This window comes from Cyprinus carpio, chromosome B3 (assembly GCF_018340385.1).
Source record: "Cyprinus carpio isolate SPL01 chromosome B3, ASM1834038v1, whole genome shotgun sequence".
Lineage (NCBI taxonomy): Eukaryota > Metazoa > Chordata > Actinopteri > Cypriniformes > Cyprinidae > Cyprinus > Cyprinus carpio.
The window spans coordinates 12618781-12639205 of record NC_056599.1 but is presented as its reverse complement, the minus strand read 5'-3'; the positions used below and the strand labels follow the sequence as shown (position 1 = coordinate 12639205).

Here is a 20425-nt window from a genome sequence, read left to right as displayed (position 1 = left end):
CGTTCCTGAAGTTGCAATAAATCACTACACTGAAGTTGCAAAACACCTAAATATAATCGATTTATGATGACAAGTCCCGTTCAGTTATTAAACTATGAATTCCTGGTCAATGTCCGTCATTGCAGTGATATGCTTTAACGGATCATCACATCAGTGCTGAGATAGTGAAACTAAAACCTACTTCTCTCACCATTCGGCCAACTTAACGTTATATTGTGAATAGATTATCAACACGAATGAATTCACTCACGTCTGCTGCGGTTTTTTTTTGTGTTGCTTCACTGAACAGCGTCCGTTCCGTTAGGGCTCTTAGTCAAAAAAATTGCGCATATTTGGAGAAATATTGCTTTATTCTAACATGATTGCAAAATAATTTATCATACAGATTCAGAATTACCATTATGCAATTTTGAAGAGCTGAAAGGGCATCAAGCGCGAGCTCTGACGCCCTGACGCGACGCGAGCTCCCTATTCCTGATTTAGTTATCTCCGCGGCCGCGCTCTCTCATTTGACTAATAACCATTAGCCCGGCATGCAATTTGATGGGGGGGATGGGGGGGTTCCCCCCTTCTGGTCTATGCATCCCTGCCTCTGCTGAATAACTTTTATCCCCGGTTGGGATAAAAACATCATCCAAACCCGCTCTGACGTCCAGATCTGAATCAAATGATTCGCGATACGCGATCCGATTGAAGCGCATCGAAACAGTGAATCATTTTGCGACGCAATGGTTTAACTGATTCGGAGTTTCAAAAAGCTCCGTTGTGTTCTTTGCTCGCTTTCTCGATGTAATTTGTTGTTTGAATAACCGTGGACATTAAATCATTACAATTAATAGGCCTAACGTAGGCTTACAATGTTTTTATTAAACTGAGATCACACTAAATACAATTTCCGTCGTATTAAAAACATTTCATAAATTTTTTCAAAAGCATCCCCCCCTCTGTTTATTTCACAAATCGCACCCTGCTAATAACCCTATTCTAATAACGTAAATTGTCAATAATCTCACATTGCACGTTTCTGGATGACGCTGTCCTGTATACTTCCTAGTTTGTATCGCCGTGATAAACAGTCAAACAAACATTTTACACATCAAAAAAATAAAAAAATAAAACACTATTACAATATGGGTTGTGTGTGATTTTAATGCAATTCTGGGTTGCAAATAAAATGCTAAATATAACACACACACACACACACATACATACATACATATATATATATATATATATATATATATATATATATATATATATATATATATATATATATATATATATATATATATATTTGTTCATTTTTTGTTGTTTAAATTTGCTTTAAGTTTTACTTTGTTTATAGGATGCTGCTGATGGATGCTAGTTTTACTTAGTTTACAGAATGCTGCTGATGGATGCTCCCAGCACTTTTTATGTTTGTTGTTATTATTAATATTAATGTTGTTATTATGAACAGTTCTCAGAATTAAAGATGTGTTAAAAATAATTTAAAGAGAGTCTTTGTCAGAGGCCTTTTTATTCTTAATTTTGACATTAATTTTCATTTTTACACTAGACACATATCGGTTCAAAACATCGGTTATCGGTCTCCTTGATCTGTAATAATCGGTATCGGCATCGGCCCTGAAAAATGCATATCGGTCGATCCCTAGTGTGAAGCTTTATGTCTTTAGTGTTACCTGTGCTGTTTATGTTTTGTGTTAAATAAATCATCATCTAATTAGGCTACTGATAAAGATCTCCTGGAAATGTACATGACTTTAAACACATTTCCAAAATTACTAATAACTTCATTAAGATTTTCAGCAGCTGTATCTCATTAACTTAAATCTCAAATGCCTACTTGTAGATTTACATCTTTAAAATGTAAAATCTTGACTGGAACTTGAACTTCCTGACTGATAAAGCACTTATTACCACGTCTGAATAACCTGCTGTCATTCTGTCTGTCTTTCTTTCTGCCCTGAAAGTAGATTTCAAGCTGTTTTAGAACAGCTGCAGCATCTGTGTGAACTCACCTGCAGTAAATCATCCTGCTTTCTCTCACTCTGAACCTTGTAAATATCTTTACATTTACACATAGCCCCAAATCAGAGTTCTTTAACTTGTAAAATGTTAAAAATCCTGCATGAGCAAATTGATTGTGAAAGTTTTAAAACATTTTGAAGACTTGTGATAATACAGAACATTAGAAAGAAACTCCAAAAACGGTTATTTGCTTTTATATATTTTTATTGTTTTATTATTTTTTTTGTATTTTGCATCAGGGATTGGGTTCAGCATTTCTATGCTCCAGGGACATGGTTTGTTTTTTCTACTTTTTTCTTCCAGCATTAGCAGTAGTTTTTTTTTTTTTTTCATTGCTCTGATTGTTCAATCTGCTCTTGTTCTTTCATATCCTGCTCTTCTGCGACAGAAAGTGGCATTTATGGGCTGCTCTATTTGTCTTGTTTTCTCTGCACTATGGGAGAAAGTGACTCTCAATGGCCTGTTGCCAACAATATAGCCATTCATTACAGATGTGGCTATAACAGCATCATCGAGCGATGAGTATGTCACAAAACCATAACCCATGCTGCGTCTTTTCTTCTTGATCACCGTTGCACTGGTGACTTCTCCAAAAGCAGAGAATAGAGTGCCCAGCTCCTCACTGCCCAAGCTGTACGGCATGTTTTGGACATAAAGACTGAAGTCTTTCTTCTGGGGAGGTTTGGAGCTGCTCTTTTGCTCTGCCTGGTGTTCCTTGTGTGTCTTAAAATGGCATATGGATACTAGATAGCCACTGAGCAGCGTCCCATCCAGCTTCTTAATGACTAATCCAGCGGCCTTGAGTGTGGTGTAATGGATGAAACCATAGCCTTTCTGTTCTTTGTTACTGTCACACACCACTCTGCTCGATAGGATTTTCCTGAAGCCAGAGAAAGTCCTGGATAATGCAAGGTTGTTGATGTCCTTTGCTAGGCCCTTAATAATTATATTACCGATTACACTTTTTCTCAGAGTGGAATCAGTTTCGGCCCACATGAGACGGATTGGTTTGCCAGTGAGCTCAATCAGAGCATTCAGGGCGTTTAGCACATGTTGACGGTGTGTCAAATTAACATACCTAAACCCACAAGACAGGTTGGTTTTGCTGTCTCTGCACACCTGCACGAAACAAATGGGTCCAAATGGTTCAGTTACATGTGGGTACAAATCACCCATGAACAAATACCCAAAGGACGGCATCATTTTGATTGTTTTCAAAGAAGATTGTGGTCAAAAAGCACTTTGCACAAAGCAAATCACTGTGTAGAACTCGTGTGGAACTCACAATGGCTGAGTACAAATCGTAAATGTGTGTATAATCGCTGTCGCAACTGCCGTATATGCAAAGGGAAGTCTGCTCAAAAGTAGTTCATACACTGACTGACAGCATCTTTTTATTAGGCTCTGAACGTTCTAAAAATTCCAATGACGTTACACCATTATGATGTCATCACCACGTTACTCCAGGGGCTGCCGTGCAAAAAATAAAAAATAAATAAATAAATGTGCTAATTTTAAATTTTAAAAATAAACAATCTATTGTTGCAGCACCAACCAAGAAATATGGGTTGATACACAGGACGTGAACTACATAATATAATAGTACATCTCAGCATGACATTGGGCCTTGCGACTGATTGTCAGATAAATTGCATGCTACAGCTATTTTCAGTGTTGACAGGGGTGCCTTAAAGGGGTCATATGATGTTGCTAAAAATAAAATTATTTTGTGTATTTGGTGTAATAAAATGTTTATGCAGTTTAAGGTTCAAAAAACACATTATTTTCCACATACTGTACATTTTTGTTTTCTGCCTTTCTGAAACGCATCGTTTTTTTTTTTTTTTTTTTACAAAGCTCATCGTTCTGAAAAGTGAGATGTGCTCTGATTGGCCAGCTATCCAGTGTGTTGTGATTGGCCGAATGCCTCAAGCGTGTGACGGAAATGTTACCCCCCATAACATACTGTGATGTGTGCCCCGGTCAGAACAACGGAGCGACTTGACAAAAACAATAAAACCCATTACAAACGAGCCATTTGTTGCATCCAGTGGGGACATAATTACGGATTATAATGACTTATACTGTGTTTTAACGCGTTGCGTTGCATCGGGCCGTGTAAACATCAAACCATGTCAGCATTTGTGATGCTGACACTCCAGCATCACACTCCAAAGACACTCCAGCATTTGTGATCGGAGAAACGACAAAGAACAAGCGCTACTCTACACTGCTCAAAACTCACGTTTGAATCATCATTAACAAATCCTTTACATATGAAAACATACTTACAGACTGTGAGTCAGAAGCCCCGGCATTGTAGTCTACTCTTCCAGGATCAGGAAACAGTCCTCCATAAAATGTGCTGCACACATTGAATATTTGGGTTGAACTGTTCTGGAACAGTGTTGTAAATACAACTTAACCACTGATTTCTAGTTGTGTCCTCTTTTGGAAGGCCAAACAAAGTATTTTCACTTTCACAACAATACAGCGTCTCCACAACATGGCGGCAGCAGCAACAGCAAGAATCAAAGGTTAAGCCTTCTTTCTTTGTGTGAACATTTGGGTGGCGTTATGCAAATCTCCCCACATCGTGACATAGACATGTGGGGGCGTGTTTAAATGAGCCGTTTCAGGGGGGCGTGGATGAGTCTTAACTTTTATAAAGAATATCTCTTTGGGTTTTCAGACTTTAGTCTGTGCAACTTCACAGATCTTCTTTATGCACCAAGAGCTTTTAACACTCCAAAGAGAAAGAAAACTTGAAATCGCTTCATATGACCCCTTTAAGATCCTGTTGGTGGCTTCCAACAGGATTACAGTAGGCTCCCCGACCCCAGAAAACCTATTTGTTTTCTTTTTTGGTAAGCTTCCTAACAATTATTTGTCAAATTTCGTTTTTTGTCTTGTTAATATGCCAGTTAACATTCACAACACTGTTCTGCGTAAAATGTGAACATAAGCGAATATGCAAATTCACTCTTTGCCACAAGGTACATAAAGTAAACACTACCGGAATTATATGGAGGTAATATGAAAGGAAAATGCCATCAAAATTTTCCTGGCTGAATTGTGAGTTTACAGGTATGAGTTAAACATCATAAATCACACAAAATATTAATTATCCATCATCAGTAGATCAAAACAACATGCTATGTTGGCATAAATGTGGGTTATTTGGTGATTGCTAACTTCGTTTTTATTTTGAAACATGACATGCTCATGTTTAATTAGCGTATAAAGTTGAATGATCACATTTAAGCAGTAGGACAATTATTATTTTTCCATCCCCAGATTTAAAACTGAGACTTTAAAGCAGCACTATTTACAGAACACAGAGATTACATCCAAGCAAGTTAATACATTTAAATGATGAGTGTGTGAGTTTGTTGTCACTGCTACAAACTCCCATATAAATATTTTTTCAAAAAATATAATTTCTCTGCAGCCAGTGAGACCCCTTTCCAGTGTAGGGCCCCGGGCTTCAGCCCCTTGAAGCCAGCATTATTAATGCGTGCCTGAGTGTTGATGTTAATTGTGAGGAAAGAGTTTGCTACATACACTCAGTTTAACATAATTAAAGAGCGCAAATCTCATTTGATACTGATACTCACTGTACATTATCTTCATGTTCCGTCCATGCAATTAATGCAGGCCTATGAATGAGCTAGGTTTTTATAGCGTATTTTATGAAACTACACAGGTAATATTAATGGTATAACCCTTTTCAGATGTGGCCAATATTACAATTTATTAAAAGACACAATTAAACGCACGTCTTTTTCAACTATTTAGCTACAGTTACTTCTCTAATAAAACATGTTTCGCTGCAAAGTCTACATAAAATTCCCTCCAGAATAATGGCAAAGGCATTGACGTCCATTAAAAACGCCCTAATGCTGGAGGCTCCCCCAGGAGGACAAGCATTGACACAACCTCAAGCCTCTGTCAGAGGAAGCGACAGCCAATAGAAACCGAGTTTACTCGGAAAAGGCGGGGCTTTTGTTCAGTTCGTTCCCGACACGTTGAGAAAGTGTTTGTTTTGTCAAGAATAACACTGACTTTTTCAGATTATTAACCGGTTTTTCTCTGGCAAAGGAAAATGCCAACGCTCAGCGGAAAGGCAGACGTTTTATTCGTATGTATTTGTGTTTTCAAGTCGGTTTTGTGACATTTAGTAGAGTCTTTTCTTAGCTCGCTGTGATTAGCTTGCTAACTCTTGAGAGTATACGATAGCAAAATGCAAAAGTAATGTTTTAATATTTAATTGACTAACATCTGTGATCTATTACCTGTCAAACACGAAGTGTCGTGTCGTTTGCATTGATTAACATCGTATTTAATTATAGACTGAATGGGTAACAGTAGTTAGCATATATGTTGAGTCAGTTCACGTTACTAAGCTATGTATTTTAAATGAAATAACCCTTTTAATCGAACAAAAATATGATTCAGCTCCAAATACTTCTAGGTCCCTAAAATGACTTTATCTTTTTGAGATTGCGTTCATCGTTGTTCATATAATTAATAGAGCCACGTGTACATTGCAGGAAGATGATGATTTGCCTTATGAAGAAGAAATCATCAGGAATCCGTATTCAGTCAAGTGCTGGATGCGTTACATTGAGCACAAGCAAAATGCTCAGAAATCAGTGCTCAATATGATCTATGAAAGAGCTTTAAAAGAGCTGCCTGGCAGGTATGTGCATGTCATCTTGTCTTTTTTCTTATAATGAAACCCCTGTGCCTGGAACATAAAATAGATGTGCTTCTTTTCTTATGTATTTCTCAGTTACAAGTTGTGGTACAACTACCTGAGAGAGAGAAGGAAACAGGTGAAAGGCAAATGTGTCACGGATCCGGCATACGAGGAGGTGAACAACTGTCATGAGAGAGCGCTTGTGTTTATGCATAAGGTGAAGCTGAAGTTTCTTACATTTTCACCTTTGTATAGCGGCAGTACTGTGTGACAACAAATAGCAGACTGAAGGTTTACTTTTTTATTTTTCCCCGTCTCAGATGCCGAGGGTATGGATCGACTACTGTCAGTTCATGGTGTCTCAATGCAAAATTACACGGAGCCGACGGACATTCGACAGGGCGTTAAGAGCGCTACCCATTACCCAGCATCCTCGCATCTGGCCCCTGTATCTTCGCTTTGCCCGTAACTTGCCTCTCCCAGAAACAGCTATTCGTGTTTACCGCCGGTACTTAAAGGTAAATGTTGGACGTTATGCTGGAAACCAAAAACACTTGATTGTCTATATTAGTTGACGAGTCAAGCTCTGTGCTTTAAGGTGTAAGTTATTAAAGCTATCTATACGCTTCCTTTTCCTCTGTCCTCTCTGTAGTTGTCACCTGAGAATGCAGAGGAATACATTGATTACCTGCGTTCAGTTGGACGTCTGGACGAAGCTGCGATTCGGCTGGCAGCTGTGGTCAATGATGAAAACCTTGTTTCGAAAGAGGGAAAGTCCAATTATCAGGTCAGCAAAATTACAGGTTTTACATTTTTTAACGAGTTTGTCCACCTCTACATCTGGAGTGTAAATACATTCATAAGTTTCACAAGTTTGGGGTTGGTTACAATTTTTATTTTTATATTTTTGAAAGTAGTCTCTAATGCTCACCATGGCTGAATTTATTTGAACAACAACAACAACAACAGTAAAAACTGAAATATTACAATCTAAAGTAATTGCTTTCTATGTGAATATATTTAAAATATAATTTATTCCGGTGATGGTAAAGCAATCATTACTCCAGTCTTCAGCGTCACATTATCCTTTAGAAATCACTCTAATATAATCTAATATTTGTGCTCAAGAAATATTTGTTATTTTCAATGTTGGAACAGTTCTGCGTAATATTTTTATGGAAACCGTGATACGTTTTTTCAGGATTCTTTGGTGAACAAAGTTCAAAAGAACAGCATTTGTATGAAATAAAAGTATTTTGTAACTTTTTCTTCACTGTCACAAAATATCCTAAGATGCTGACATGGCACTAAATAAAAATATACTACTACTACTTCACTGTCACTTTTTATGAGTTTAATACAGCATTCATTTCTTAAAAAAAAAACTGACCTCTTACTGACCCCTCACTCTTAAAGCTAAAATCTTACTGACCCCAAACTTTTGGAAAGTGGTGTATTTGACACAGAGTTATCTTAATAATATTTCCTAACTCGATGCATGTTCATAATGATGCAGTCTATATTTGGTCAAGATTTTATTGTATTTTTCTGGCATATTCATGCTTTATGAAGACAATATTGTTTGTTGATGTTGTTTTTTTGGTTTATTATAGTTGGTGATTAGTATTTTTTTTGATTAGAAAAAAAAAGATGATCTAATACACTAGTCATTATTATAGGAATTATAATTGTTTAGGTCCCAAATTAATTCATTGAATTGTCATTCTAAGATTAATGCATCATGATACATCAAAGTGGCTTTGTGCCACTAATGTCCATCCTTTTCTCTGTCTCCATTTATACATTACTTTAGTTTTGTGAAATTTTCCCATACTGTGCAGAATGTACATATTTTATCTTGTAAAATTCAATTACAGCTCTGGCACGAGCTCTGTGACCTCATCTCACAAAACCCAGACAAGGTGACTTCACTGAACGTGGGAGCGATTATCAGAGGAGGTCTCACTCGCTTTACTGATCAGCTGGGCAAACTCTGGTGTTCTCTGGCTGATTACTACATCCGCAGTGGACACTTTGAGAAGGTAAAATCTAAGACTCTGTATACACTAACCCTGCTCATGCACAAATTGACACCATTCTCTTGTTTTTTTCAAGCTCGAGATGTATACGAGGAGGCCATCCTAACCGTAGTCACTGTGAGAGACTTCACCCAGGTTTTCGACAGCTATGCGCAGTTTGAGGAGAGCATGATTGCTGCCAAGATGGAAACCACGTCTGAACTGGGACAAGATGAAGAAGGTGAGAGATTTTTTTCTTCAGAAGTAGCAATTAATCCTTGATGTTGGTCTTCCAGAAATCCTGATTTCCTCTCTCTAGGTGACATTGACTTGGAGTTGCGATTGGCCCGTTTTGAGTTGCTGATAACAAGACGACCGCTTTTACTAAACAGCGTGCTGCTGCGTCAGAACCCTCACAACGTTCACGAGTGGCACAAGAGAGTCAAGCTCTACGAGGGCCAACCACGACAGGTTGGAAAGATCATTTACATCTTTAAATCGGTTGATATTCATCTCAACATAACTACCGTGTGTGATTTACACATCTTATTCTGCTTTTTCCTGTAGATCATCAACACATACACTGAAGCTGTGCAAACGATAGATCCTATGAAGGCCACAGGAAGACCTCACACTCTCTGGGTGTCCTTTGCCAGATTCTATGAGGATAATGAACAGCTGGATGATGTACGACTCTTCCTGTGTACTTGCAGCTTTGTAGATAATTTGTTGGTTAAAATGATGGTTAACGATTTCACTTGAACTTCCAGGCTCGGACTATCTTTGAGAAGGCCACAAAGGTGAACTACAAACAGGTGGATGATCTTGCTGCAGTGTGGTGTGAATATGGAGAGATGGAGCTGAGACATGAGAATTATGACCAAGCTTTGCGTATACTAAGGGTAAGAGACTACTATACATTAGGGCTGCACGATATTGGGAAAAAATTACATTGCGATATTTTATTTTTCTGCGATATATATTGCGATATGAAATCTAATCTAATTTTTTCTTACAAACAAAAATGGGGTGAGCACACTTACATTCTCATTTTAAATGATTTAAACATCAGAGTATTATTTAAATTAGAGTAAATTATTTGTTTGTAACTTTAGGATATGGTTTGAATTGTTAATATATTAACTAACATGAACTTACCACGAGCAATACTTTTGTTACTATATTTATTAATCTTTGTTTATCTTAGTTTATAAAAACAAAGCTGTTCATTGTTTGGTAATGTCACTTCACAGTGCATTAATTATGTTAACAAATACTTTTGATTTCAACAATGAAGGCTATAGCCTAAATGTTGAAATTAACAATGTTGTAGAAGTGCAGTTTAGTAATAGTAAATGTTAAATAATGTAGTTAAATAGTTTAATAAATAGAAACTTATTGTAAAGAGTTACAGATTTTTTTTAATACACCAATTCAGACGTCTCGTGAGTTCAGTGTTGGACAGGTCAGTTGTTTAAACCATTCATTAAATTGAATCGGTTCAAAGGAATCATTAGTTCGCGAATCAGACGTGTACGGCACGTGTTATGTAATTATCTCGGCAGTTTAGGATATCGCACAAGATTTGACAACACAGAAAACATTTCATCACTGGATAGGTTTTTTATTTTTTTTTTCGACACCATCGTGTCAATTGATTTTGATTAATATGCGCGAGGGAGAGAGAAAGACAGCTCTCGTGTTGTTTGAAGACGGTGAAGGTGAGCGCGCGCGGCCGGGGCGCTCTCTCTCTCTCTCTCTCGCTCGCTCACTCGCTCTCTCTCTGCTCGTTCTTATATGCGCCCTGTTAAACTGACAGGACTTAAAAACCCATGCAAATGATAAACTTTCACTCTATGATGGTTAAGCTGTGCAATTTATCCGTGAATCACATTCGTCAAGGGCCGGGGCGCAGCTGGCCCGTAAGGTTAATGAATAACGACTACGACAGCCTACATCGCACATCCTGCGATGTGACTATCGTGGATTCGTACATCGCGATATCGATGCTTAAACGACACATCGTGCAGCCCTACTATACATTACCACTAATGCTTTAGTGAAGCACAGTGTTATTTAAGTGTCATTGATTTAATATTATCTATTTTATAGTTTATCCATGTAGTATTTATATAGCTTTGGCAATTGTGTTAGTTTTATTTGTCATTTTAATGTTTTTAATTAATATCTATATAGTTTTTAATTTAATTTTTATTTTTAGTAATGTCTGAAGACAATTTGCAGCCCAGTTTCAAAGTTTGCTTGGCATCAGAGTCTAGTGCATTTCATGCCAGGGGGATAAATTGGAGATCATGTCATCAAACTTTTTCCAGATGTTGACAGTCCTTTTCTTTTCAGAAAGCGACGGCGATTCCATCAAGAAAAGCCGAGTATTTTGATTCTTCAGAACCAGTGCAGAATCGAGTTTATAAGTCCCTGAAAGTGTGGTCCATGCTTGCAGACTTAGAAGAGAGTCTTGGCACATTCCAGGTTGGTTGCTTTGTCATTTCCTTTTCACTGAGGGGGAATGTATGCATGCATGCATGTATGTTCTTGCTGTTTTGGATGTTAATGTAACGGTTGCTTTTTTCAGTCCACAAAGGCAGTGTATGATCGCATCATTGATCTCCGGATCGCCACACCTCAGATCATCATTAACTATGCCATGTTTCTTGAAGAACACAACTACTTTGAGGATAGTTTCAAGGTATGGGAATTTAACATAACCTTCTGGTGTTTGTTTTGTTCTTTTGGTGGAATTACTTCTTTTCGCTTTAACAAATCTCCCTATTTGTAAATAAATCTGAATTTTGATTGGGCATACGAGCGTGGCATTGCCCTTTTTAAATGGCCTAACGTCCATGACATCTGGAACACGTACCTCACCAAGTTCATCGACCGTTATGGAGGCAAAAAGCTGGAGAGAGCGCGAGATCTGTTTGAGCAAGCACTGGATAGGTGTCCTCCTAAATATTCCAAAAGTAAAAATTCCAGAAAACAAATATTTTATGCTTAACTGGATTCATTCAAGATTAAGAGTAAATGCCTGGAACCCAGGTCCTGATTTAATTTGTGTTGTTTAACAGCTATCTACTTGCTGTATGCTAAGCTGGAAGAGGAGTACGGTCTGGCGCGACATGCCATGGCTGTGTATGAGAGAGCCACTGCAGGTGTAGAACCAGAGGAACGACATCAAATGTTCAACATCTACATCAAGCGGGCAGCGGAGATTTATGGAGTCACTCACACAAGAGCCATCTATCAGAAAGCCATTGAGGTAAACCACTTAAATGTCACTCATTAAAAAATATCAGGGAGTGTAATTGTATTTGTTATGTACTATAATGAGTTCATTTGGTTTGGTGCAGGTCCTGCCAGATGAGCACGCCAGAGACATGTGTCTGCGCTTCGCTGACATGGAGAGCAAACTTGGGGAGATTGACAGAGCGAGAGCCATCTACTCGTACTGCTCTCAGATCTGTGATCCGAGGGTAAATCTCACCGTACCGACCTTTATTACTATGCTCATATTGTGTGTGTGTGTGTCCTGTATTTTGACTGACTTAGCATCTCTTGATCAGTTGACCGCTCATTTCTGGCAAACCTGGAAGGAGTTTGAGATACGCCACGGTAACGAGGACACAATCCGTGAGATGCTGCGGATTAAACGCAGTGTGCAGGCCACATACAACACACAAGTCAACTTCATGTCCTCTCAGATGCTCAAGGCAACCACCAATGCTAGTGGAACAGGTACGTTTCATTTATTAAAGCTAACCGGAAATCAAAATGGATTGTTTTTAATCAATGTGCATGATTCATCAGTGTTATTACATCGATATCTGGAAAAGGCTTTTCTTTTGTCTGATAATGTGCAGGCAGGGAACTTGAGGTTAACTAAAAGCTGAATAGCTGTTTAGCTGTTGATTTGGGCTACTGTTGTAGGCAATGCAGCCTTTCTGTGATATACACTATATTAAAACTGGGCTGGAGAATGGTGCAGAATCTGTTATTTTCTAGATTGACAATCTATATTTGCATGTGAAAGGTATTCTCTTAACACAGGTGAGAATGGTAAGCAAATAGGTGCTGGATTAATCCACAAATCGAGGTTATGTAACAGCATATAAGTTCTTCCTTGCATGGTTAAACTCTTTTGAATTGCTTGTGTTTTAGTGTCAGATCTTGCTCCTGGGCAGAGCGGAGTGGATGACATGAAGCTGCTGGAGCAGAAGGCTCAACAGCTCGCTGCAGAGGCAGAACAGGACAAACCCAAACCTAAAGAGAAGATCCTTTTCGTCAGGTATGCACTGCGCCCTAGTCTGAGGCAGGTCACACTGATCACTCAGAGCATGCAGGCGGTGTGGCACATAAAGCCAGCTCAAAGGCTTATTTAAAGGTTCTGCCCTTGTTTAAAATATAGTTTCGATTGTACCATTTACATCACTTGACTTTTGTTTGGTTTGTATAGGAGTGACACCTCTCGCAGTGAACTCGCTGAACTGGCTAAACAAGCTAATCCAGATGAGATTGACATTGATGATGAAGATGAGGATGCAGAGGATGGGGAACCAGATGGTTAGTTCAGACGGGGCATGATTGTTTTGTTTTTGATTCAGCAGCACTTTGATTTTCAGTGGTGTGTTTTGGAACAGTTGCTTAACTTTGGTAGTCTGATCACTTGCATTGTTTCATTGCAGAGGTGCAACTGGAGCAGAAGTCTGTCCCTACTGCTGTCTTTGGAGGACTAAAGGATGACTGAATTTGCTGCAGTTTTTAACATCAGGAAACAGAGAAATCAATACCGACGTGCTGATGTGAATTTATGTAAATGGCTTAGTGCACTGTAGCAATAACAGTTCAGACCGCATGGTGTCACTCTTTGGAGCATTTACATGCTTTCAATTTGTTCATCATGACTTTGGGTAGATAAAATGTTAAAGCGCTTGATCTATTGTTTACCCCTCTCTACTGTATATTAAAACAACAGTTAACATGTCTGACATCTGCAGATCATTTATTATCAGATTGCAATACTGTAAACACTCTGAAGGCACTGCCCATAATTGCATGGGTGGAGCTTTTCAGATGTTTGTTTGTTTGTTTGTGCAAACATCTGAATGCTGTGGTTTGAGGAATATGCAAGTTAAAAAAACAAAAAATAAACAGCGCATTTGGTCAGTGATGTCACTGTAAACTTTCATTATACAAGTTACTTGAACTGAAAGTGCATTCCGTCTCTAGGATGAAGAGTTATTTTTGAAGTTTTCCAAGTCTGTGTTTAAATAAATAAGCATAATTGGATTGTTTTATTTGCAGTACATTTTAAATGCTGTTTCCACTACAAACGAAAAAGGAAAACCGAAGAATGAAGAAAAACAAATGCCCTGTTCCTCCCTAATTAGATTAAAATAGTTCTGTGAGTTAATCTTCTTACAAAGCTCCAGCAGTGGTCTCTTTAACATCATGTGACCTGGACCTTCACTGAATTATGTCCTCTGTCAGATTTCTCCGCAGCTGAGCTGTGCTTATGAATCATTTTTGGTGAAAAGTCCTAACTGCATAAAAGTGCTTACATTGTTTTGGCGATAAACCAGTGACTGTCAAACCCTTTTAATGATATGCTGTGGCCTAAATACTGGTCATTTTATAAAATATCCACAACATCATGCTGGTCAGCGTGTGAGGCGAAATTATAGGCTATAACTTTGAAACAAAATATACCCTTTTCTCGAACACGTATAGAAATACAAAAAAAATTTCCAAAAAAACTGGTGCGGTTGACACTATATTCAGTTTAGCATTGTAACGCCGTGACGATTACATGCATTACGCTGTTCATAATGACTAATATTTCCCTTTCGCACCCTTCTGGGCAAGTTCTACCTGTCCTGCACCTGTTTCCACGAGTTAAAGCGCCTTCCTACCTGCTGCTCGAGTTCACGTTCTTAGCCCCGCCCCCTCAACCTTGTGTCCTAAATTCTGGAAGCTGATTGGATGCCCGGCGGGATGATTGACAGGAGTATGGAGTACGGAGTACCTGGAAATCAGACGCGTACGGAGCGTATCAGCCAGAGGGATGTGGACTCTGAAGCGGCGTCGAAAACAGTGAAACGTCCCCTGGAACATTGCTGAATTATTAGCGCCGATAGACTAAAACATACCTATACGTATTTAAAGAAGATCTACAGAGGATTAAATTCTAAATTCCATTATTTTTCTCCGGAACGCTAACGTTAACGCTACCCTAAACATCGGCCTTTCGCTGTCCCAATGCTGTGGTCGCGTGAAAGCAGAGGATGACTGTTTGATTTGGTTTCATTGCTCACCGCATCGCCTTCCTCTCTTTTTTTTTTCTCCTGATTTGGACCTGCTATGGTGGACTCGAATGCAATGAGGAAGACTTTTGTGGTCCCGGATATAAAGCCACTGGATCAGTATGATTTGCCCAGAGCCAAAATCTGCGCCAGTGTTGGGTGGCTTCTGGCGAAATCTTACGGCAATGCAGGTAAATACAGTGGCTGTGTGTCAAACCCTAGTGAGCTGCCTACATAGATTGCTTTTATTTTTCTTCTGAGTCGGCTTGAAATGTGTGGGCAGCATCATAATCCAAAACTGCGCAAAATATGCTGTCTGTGACCCACCAAAACACCGTTTAGCTATGCAGCTCGCTGGGTTACGAGACACAGCTATTTGAGTCGAATGCATTTTTATTTCCTTCTCAAATCATGTGCTCTTCTCCCTCTCACCTGTCTGTTTTGAGGCCAGCATTTGCTCATTGTTCAGTGACTGCGGAGGAAAACATGTGTGAAGGTGAACAGCGTGTGAACTCAGCGTTTTTCACAACACAAAGACCAGATGAGAGGTGGAAAGCTGCTGGATGTGATCTTGCTACGACATACATTCAGTCTGGCTCGCTTGAATTATAGCTTTAATGAATTATAGTCTGATGCAAGGCCTAAAAAGTGTGCTTTCCACCCATTTGGCACTGTTAACACATGCATAATATGATAAAATGTTTGTATGTTTAATGCTATAACAGTCTTATTCTGACAAATTAGTCCTATTCAGATAATTATTATAAAAAAGAATAACTATAAATTATTTATAAATAAACAAAACTCTTAAATAAAATGAACCTTTAATATGAGAGAGGATAAAATGTGCCCTTGTTTGCCTGTGATCATTTTCCAAGCAGACTTAATCCTTGCAGTAGACACGTTGTTGTCTGGGAAATATGATATGGTAGGAAGAAATGTAGTAGTTTTGGGCTGAATATGAATATATGTGTTTTGTGACACCACGCACACCCACTATCACGAATCCTTTTGTTATTACACCCACAAGAGCACTTACGAAGATGCAGGAGGTCTTGGTTTCTGACAGAGCAGGAGGTTGATAATTACTAAAATGCTTAGCATGTTTAATTATTTGCTTTGGAAATATTAAAAAGGCATGTATGCCGATGCTTTACGTGCATGGATAGTTCACATGACGTCAAGCAGTGACAGCAGCGTCCTGCAGTGTGACGTCATAGCATCGCTTCAACAGCTGCATATTTCAGCGTATTAAAATATTAGGTTTTTTATTAATTGAACACTGAATAAAGCCAGACTCAAAATTCATATATTGAATATATTGAACAAGGCGTTTTCTTGAGTTGGTCACTTCGAAAAATCCTGTCAATAAAAAAATAATAATAATTAAAACATTTCACCAAGTTGTTATTTTTATTTATTTATTTATTTATTTATTTATTAAATGCAATAAAATGAAAGTGTAAAGTTTGGTGTGTGTAGGTGCTTCTGAAGTGGAGACTTCTAAATCATTTTGAGAAAAAGATTCAAAGATATGCACTGTAAATAAAACCTACAGATGCAAATATATAAAGTGTAATAAAAATAACACTTAAATGTGTATTTTGTATGTTTTCTCTCCAGTAGTTAGAAGGAAGACAAGTTATGTAAGCAAAATAGACCAAAATCTCAAAATCGACCAGTGCATGGAAAAAAAACAAAACAAAGCAATTGTTTTGCCTGTAGTGTCTTGCCATTAAAAGAAATGGTCCCAGACACAGTCCCAGTGTCTAAAATATCCGTTTTCATTTTTAACTTTCAAATTCAATCAAAAAATGTCAATGTAATTTGTCAACTCAATTTATTTCCCACTGTGACCGTGCAGCCTTGCATACTCAGTTGCCCTTTTTCTCTTTTGTACTTTTAGTTAACATCAGTATTGGTTATTGGATTTTAAAACAAGCATAGGGATATTTTTTCATTAGGCCTAGCTGATGCATCACTCAGTCTATCTGCACAGTGTATAATCTCAGTGTTCCCTTCGCAGTCAGCTGAGAAGGACCTCAGTGTGTGGTGAGGTGCTCTGTGCTCACAAACAGGTCACTGGCCTGCGAACTGAAACTCACAAGTAGAAGATTTGTTTTTCTTTCTGGGTGCAGCAGACGGGGTAGTGAGTGTGTTTGTGTGTTCTTGGATTGTTTTCAAAAAGCCCCATTGTGTTCACCTAATGAACCACTGTTAATTCAGTTCGTAAGTCTGCATTCCTGTACTTGCTTTAGTCCTTGAGCCCGTTTAGAGTCGTCGTGAGCAAGCGCACAAGCTGCAGACCTAGATTCAACGGTTCTCCTTACTTATAACGCTTTACTCCGAAACGGGTGGAGAATTAGAAGATAATTAAAGATGTTTTGTGTTTGCATGAGTAACTTAATCTTCAATCTGCAGTCTGTAATTTTCAACTAAATGAGTTTCGATTATGCAGCGGCGTGACCTCTATTCTAAGGTTCTTCTAGATTGAACATCAAGTTTATTGCATCAAGGGAAGTCAAAAATAGCTAATATATAATAAATAACAGAACATAAGCTAGAGCTATGCTGCTGCGTTTCTGATAAGATGTTTCTGTCTGATGTTTTTGCCATAGAATGCTTTGCTTGGTGTAAAAATGGCAAACAAGGTGAGAAAATAAATGCTTTATTATTAACATGATTGGTAAAAGTTCAATGTTATTAAAAATGTTTTAGCCTATTTTTTTCTAATATTTGTGTGTAATGTGTATTTTTGTGCCTACAATAATATCACACCGTTAGCTCAGCATTAGTCACAGGATTAAAATAGTGGGAAAAACTACATTACCCATGATTCTGCAGAGAATTGTGACAAGCAAATTGCACCAAAACAACACTTTAGTGGCCACCCACTCCCATGAAGCACTGTGCATGCTTGCAATAAATGTAAAATAAATTATATACACATCTGCCTATAAAAGAAGCAAACTGTGAGGCAGCTCTCTAGTTTTTAAGCAGAGCTAATGTTTCAGTCATAATATGATCATGCTAAATTAAATATAGAACACCTTAAAGTTCTAGAAAATGTTCCTTTTGTTGCAGATTATCTGCCACACATAGTTAGCTGGGATCTGCCCTGAGTGTGTGAAACTGACATCTCCTTAATTCACTTGGTTGATGTGTAATTAAGTTGTGAACGCCAGTGTGTGGCACTTCTGTTTGTATTCACTCCCTGCATCAATAGCAGACCTGCGCAACCACACCCTCTGGTCAAAGTCACCCGGTCTGGCACACAGAGTCGAGCCGGAGAGAAATCTCCCCAGATTAAAGAGGCTTGGCTGGAGTGATGGCTGTACAGTATTTCAGTGTGTGTGTGTGTGTGACTTTAGAGGTCTGATCCAGCGCTGCACTTGTTTCCCTGCTTGAACCCGATGACATCATCGCTTTCACTGTGAGTCTGAGATGTAGCCCTCATATTTATACCAGAGCCTGAGCTGTAACCCACGCTTTTAAGGCATACTGTGGTGCTAATTGCTACCTGTGTTATCAGCAAGGGGTCTGTGCGAGTGAGTTTTTTGGCTTTGGCTTCACACTGGATGAACTCGGCTCAGTAAAGCTCTATCCTTGGAGCACTGTCCTACTTGCAGGAGCTTTGAGTTCAGTGACAGCCTGAATGCAGATGATGAGATTCAGCCGAGGCAAGCTTGACCATTACTGTAGCTTTTACTCTGGGGTTAAGGGTTTTTCAAAACCTCTAACATAGTAAGCTTTGTTGCAAGTATCTGTGCTATGAATGTGAATTATAACTAAAAAATAGCCAGAAACACACCATGCCTTGAAAAAAAGAAAAATCAAGACATTTAAAAAAAAAAAAAAAAAAAAAAAAAGAAGCCTGTACACTCTAATAATGAAAAATAAATATTGAATTCAAGATAAAAAAAAACACTAATGAAAAAGTAGCAAATATGTGAGCAAAATGTTTGCCTTTTTTAATTTTTTAATTAAAGTTGTGGTTTTTATCTTGTCTTATCAATGTTTCTTTTTACATAAGTGTACTAAAAAAAGAAAAAAAAAAAAGTTTTTCTATGCATTTTCAAAATGTTTTGCATACAGACGACATTGTGAAAATAATCCCTGTTCACACAGATCCACAAAAAGACTAAAAATGCTGTATTCATGCCAGGCCAGCTGATGTCACTTTGTAAAGAAACACTACACACCTGCACATGTAACTAAAAACTGAACACGTGATGTGTGAATTTTCACAAATTCACGTTTTTTTTTTGTAGTTTACACAGACAAATAACTTGCACTTTAATGCCCCCTTAAAGTGTGTGGGCTTCTTTTTTAATTTTTTTCATCATGAATGATAATTCAAATCATTTTGATGTATTATTTACTTCTGAATTATATATTTAAGTTATTATTATTATTTATGTACTACTGGGGCTGTAATGTTTAAAGAGACTAATGTGTACCTTTAAGGTAATAAAATGCACATTTTAGATGTAAATAAGGTACAAAAGTGTACCAGTCCAGTTTTGTACTAGTAACTACAAGCACTCAGAACACCTTAACCGCTGTATAGCAATGCCCCGGCAGTGAGTTTTTTAATGGTTAGGTGCTACTAATAGAAAATGTAAGAATGTAATTAGATTTTTTAATACTGTAAGCCACAGCTTCATTTTGGATGAATTTGGCTGTAATCCTTGGAGCTCTGTCCTAGTTGTAAGAGCTTTCAGTTCAAGTACAGATTGAACACAACTGATAAAATAAACTGATACTGATTTCAAGCCAGGCTTTTAGTAGGGTAAGCCTACAGCTGTGTATGACATTGATGCTAGTACATCTAGTCCTGTAACAACATTTACGCATATGAGCAAAAAAAAAAGTTAAACAAAACTAATGCAACACGTATCTTTAACACTCCCTCCTCAGATGGCAGAGTTGTTCTTATCTCCCTCGATAACCATAAGGAAGAATAAGACGCTTTCACTGATAAAGTGTTCTTCATCCATGAATGTTTAAGAACGGCCAGTGTTGTTATGACCCGATATGCTCGTTCCTCTCAGATGGTAGTGTGATCTTTTTGCCTGTATTAGTCATGCTGGAATCATCAGTGTGTCACTGCAGTGACTCGACAGGTGAGGTGGCTCAGAACCGCTGTGGCCTTTGCTTGTTTTTTATTGTGTTGTTTAGATAATTAGTTGTTTAGATAATTACTTCAAGAACACACCCTTAAAATCTGAATTCTTCAGAATGAAAGCTAAGATTAGAATGAGAGTCCAGTGGCATTGTCTTGTCTTTTTAACCAGTGAAGTTTGGACACAAAGTGGCCACTTGCAGTTACTTTTTAGTTTGCTGACTCAGCTTTC

The 20425-nt window shown here is 38.1% G+C and overlaps 3 protein-coding genes across 5 annotated transcripts in view; 2 read left to right on the top strand and 1 right to left on the bottom strand.

The window, feature by feature from the left end:
- Nucleotides 1-2259: 2259 nt before the first annotated feature.
- On the bottom strand, nt 2260-3390 carry LOC109084044 (polyadenylate-binding protein 4-like). Its single transcript, XM_042721465.1, has 2 exons — nt 3317-3390; nt 2260-3150 (listed from the first exon to the last, which is right to left on the bottom strand). Exon 2 carries the CDS (start codon nt 3025-3027, stop codon nt 2377-2379), a length of 651 nt encoding a protein of 216 aa, XP_042577399.1. The 5' UTR covers nt 3028-3150; nt 3317-3390; the 3' UTR covers nt 2260-2376.
- Nucleotides 3391-6014: 2624 nt separating this feature from the next.
- xab2 (XPA binding protein 2) lies at nt 6015-14069 on the top strand. Of its 2 annotated transcripts, XM_042719757.1 has the most exons (19): nt 6015-6172; nt 6585-6733; nt 6827-6950; nt 7054-7251; nt 7386-7520; nt 8611-8775; nt 8848-8992; nt 9071-9222; nt 9319-9438; nt 9522-9653; nt 11110-11241; nt 11345-11458; nt 11570-11732; nt 11838-12028; nt 12120-12242; nt 12333-12504; nt 12928-13054; nt 13223-13329; nt 13452-14069. In XM_042719757.1, exons 1-19 carry the CDS (start codon nt 6137-6139, stop codon nt 13511-13513), a joined length of 2547 nt encoding a protein of 848 aa, XP_042575691.1. In that variant the 5' UTR covers nt 6015-6136; the 3' UTR covers nt 13514-14069. The 2 variants fall into 2 exon arrangements, with proteins under 2 accessions (XP_042575691.1, XP_042575690.1); XM_042719756.1 differs by having other exon boundaries at nt 8611-8992.
- Nucleotides 14070-14773: 704 nt separating this feature from the next.
- The window catches only part of camsap3 (calmodulin regulated spectrin-associated protein family, member 3), a 36442-nt gene continuing 30790 nt past the window's right edge, over nt 14774-20425 (top strand). Inside the window, exon 1 of one of the 2 annotated variants that reach the window (XM_042719754.1) lies at nt 14774-15259. In XM_042719754.1, coding sequence (XP_042575688.1) covers nt 15127-15259 — 133 coding nt within the window. In that variant the 5' untranslated portion in view covers nt 14774-15126. The remainder of the gene's footprint in view (nt 15260-20425) is intronic. The other variant, XM_042719753.1, reaches the window with a different exon arrangement.

Excerpts from the sequence above, each read along its gene's own strand:
- LOC109084044 (XM_042721465.1), bottom strand. The coding sequence starts at position 3,027 with ATGTGGGCCGAAACTGATTCCACTCTGAGAAAAAGTGTAATCGGTAAT.
- xab2 (XM_042719756.1), top strand. The coding sequence starts at position 6,137 with ATGCCAACGCTCAGCGGAAAGGCAGACGTTTTATTC. Across the intron at positions 6,734-6,826 it reads TTAAAAGAGCTGCCTGGCAG|TTACAAGTTGTGGTACAACT; the intron begins GTATGTGCATGT and ends TGTATTTCTCAG. Across the intron at positions 9,439-9,521 it reads ATAATGAACAGCTGGATGAT|GCTCGGACTATCTTTGAGAA; the intron begins GTACGACTCTTC and ends TTGAACTTCCAG.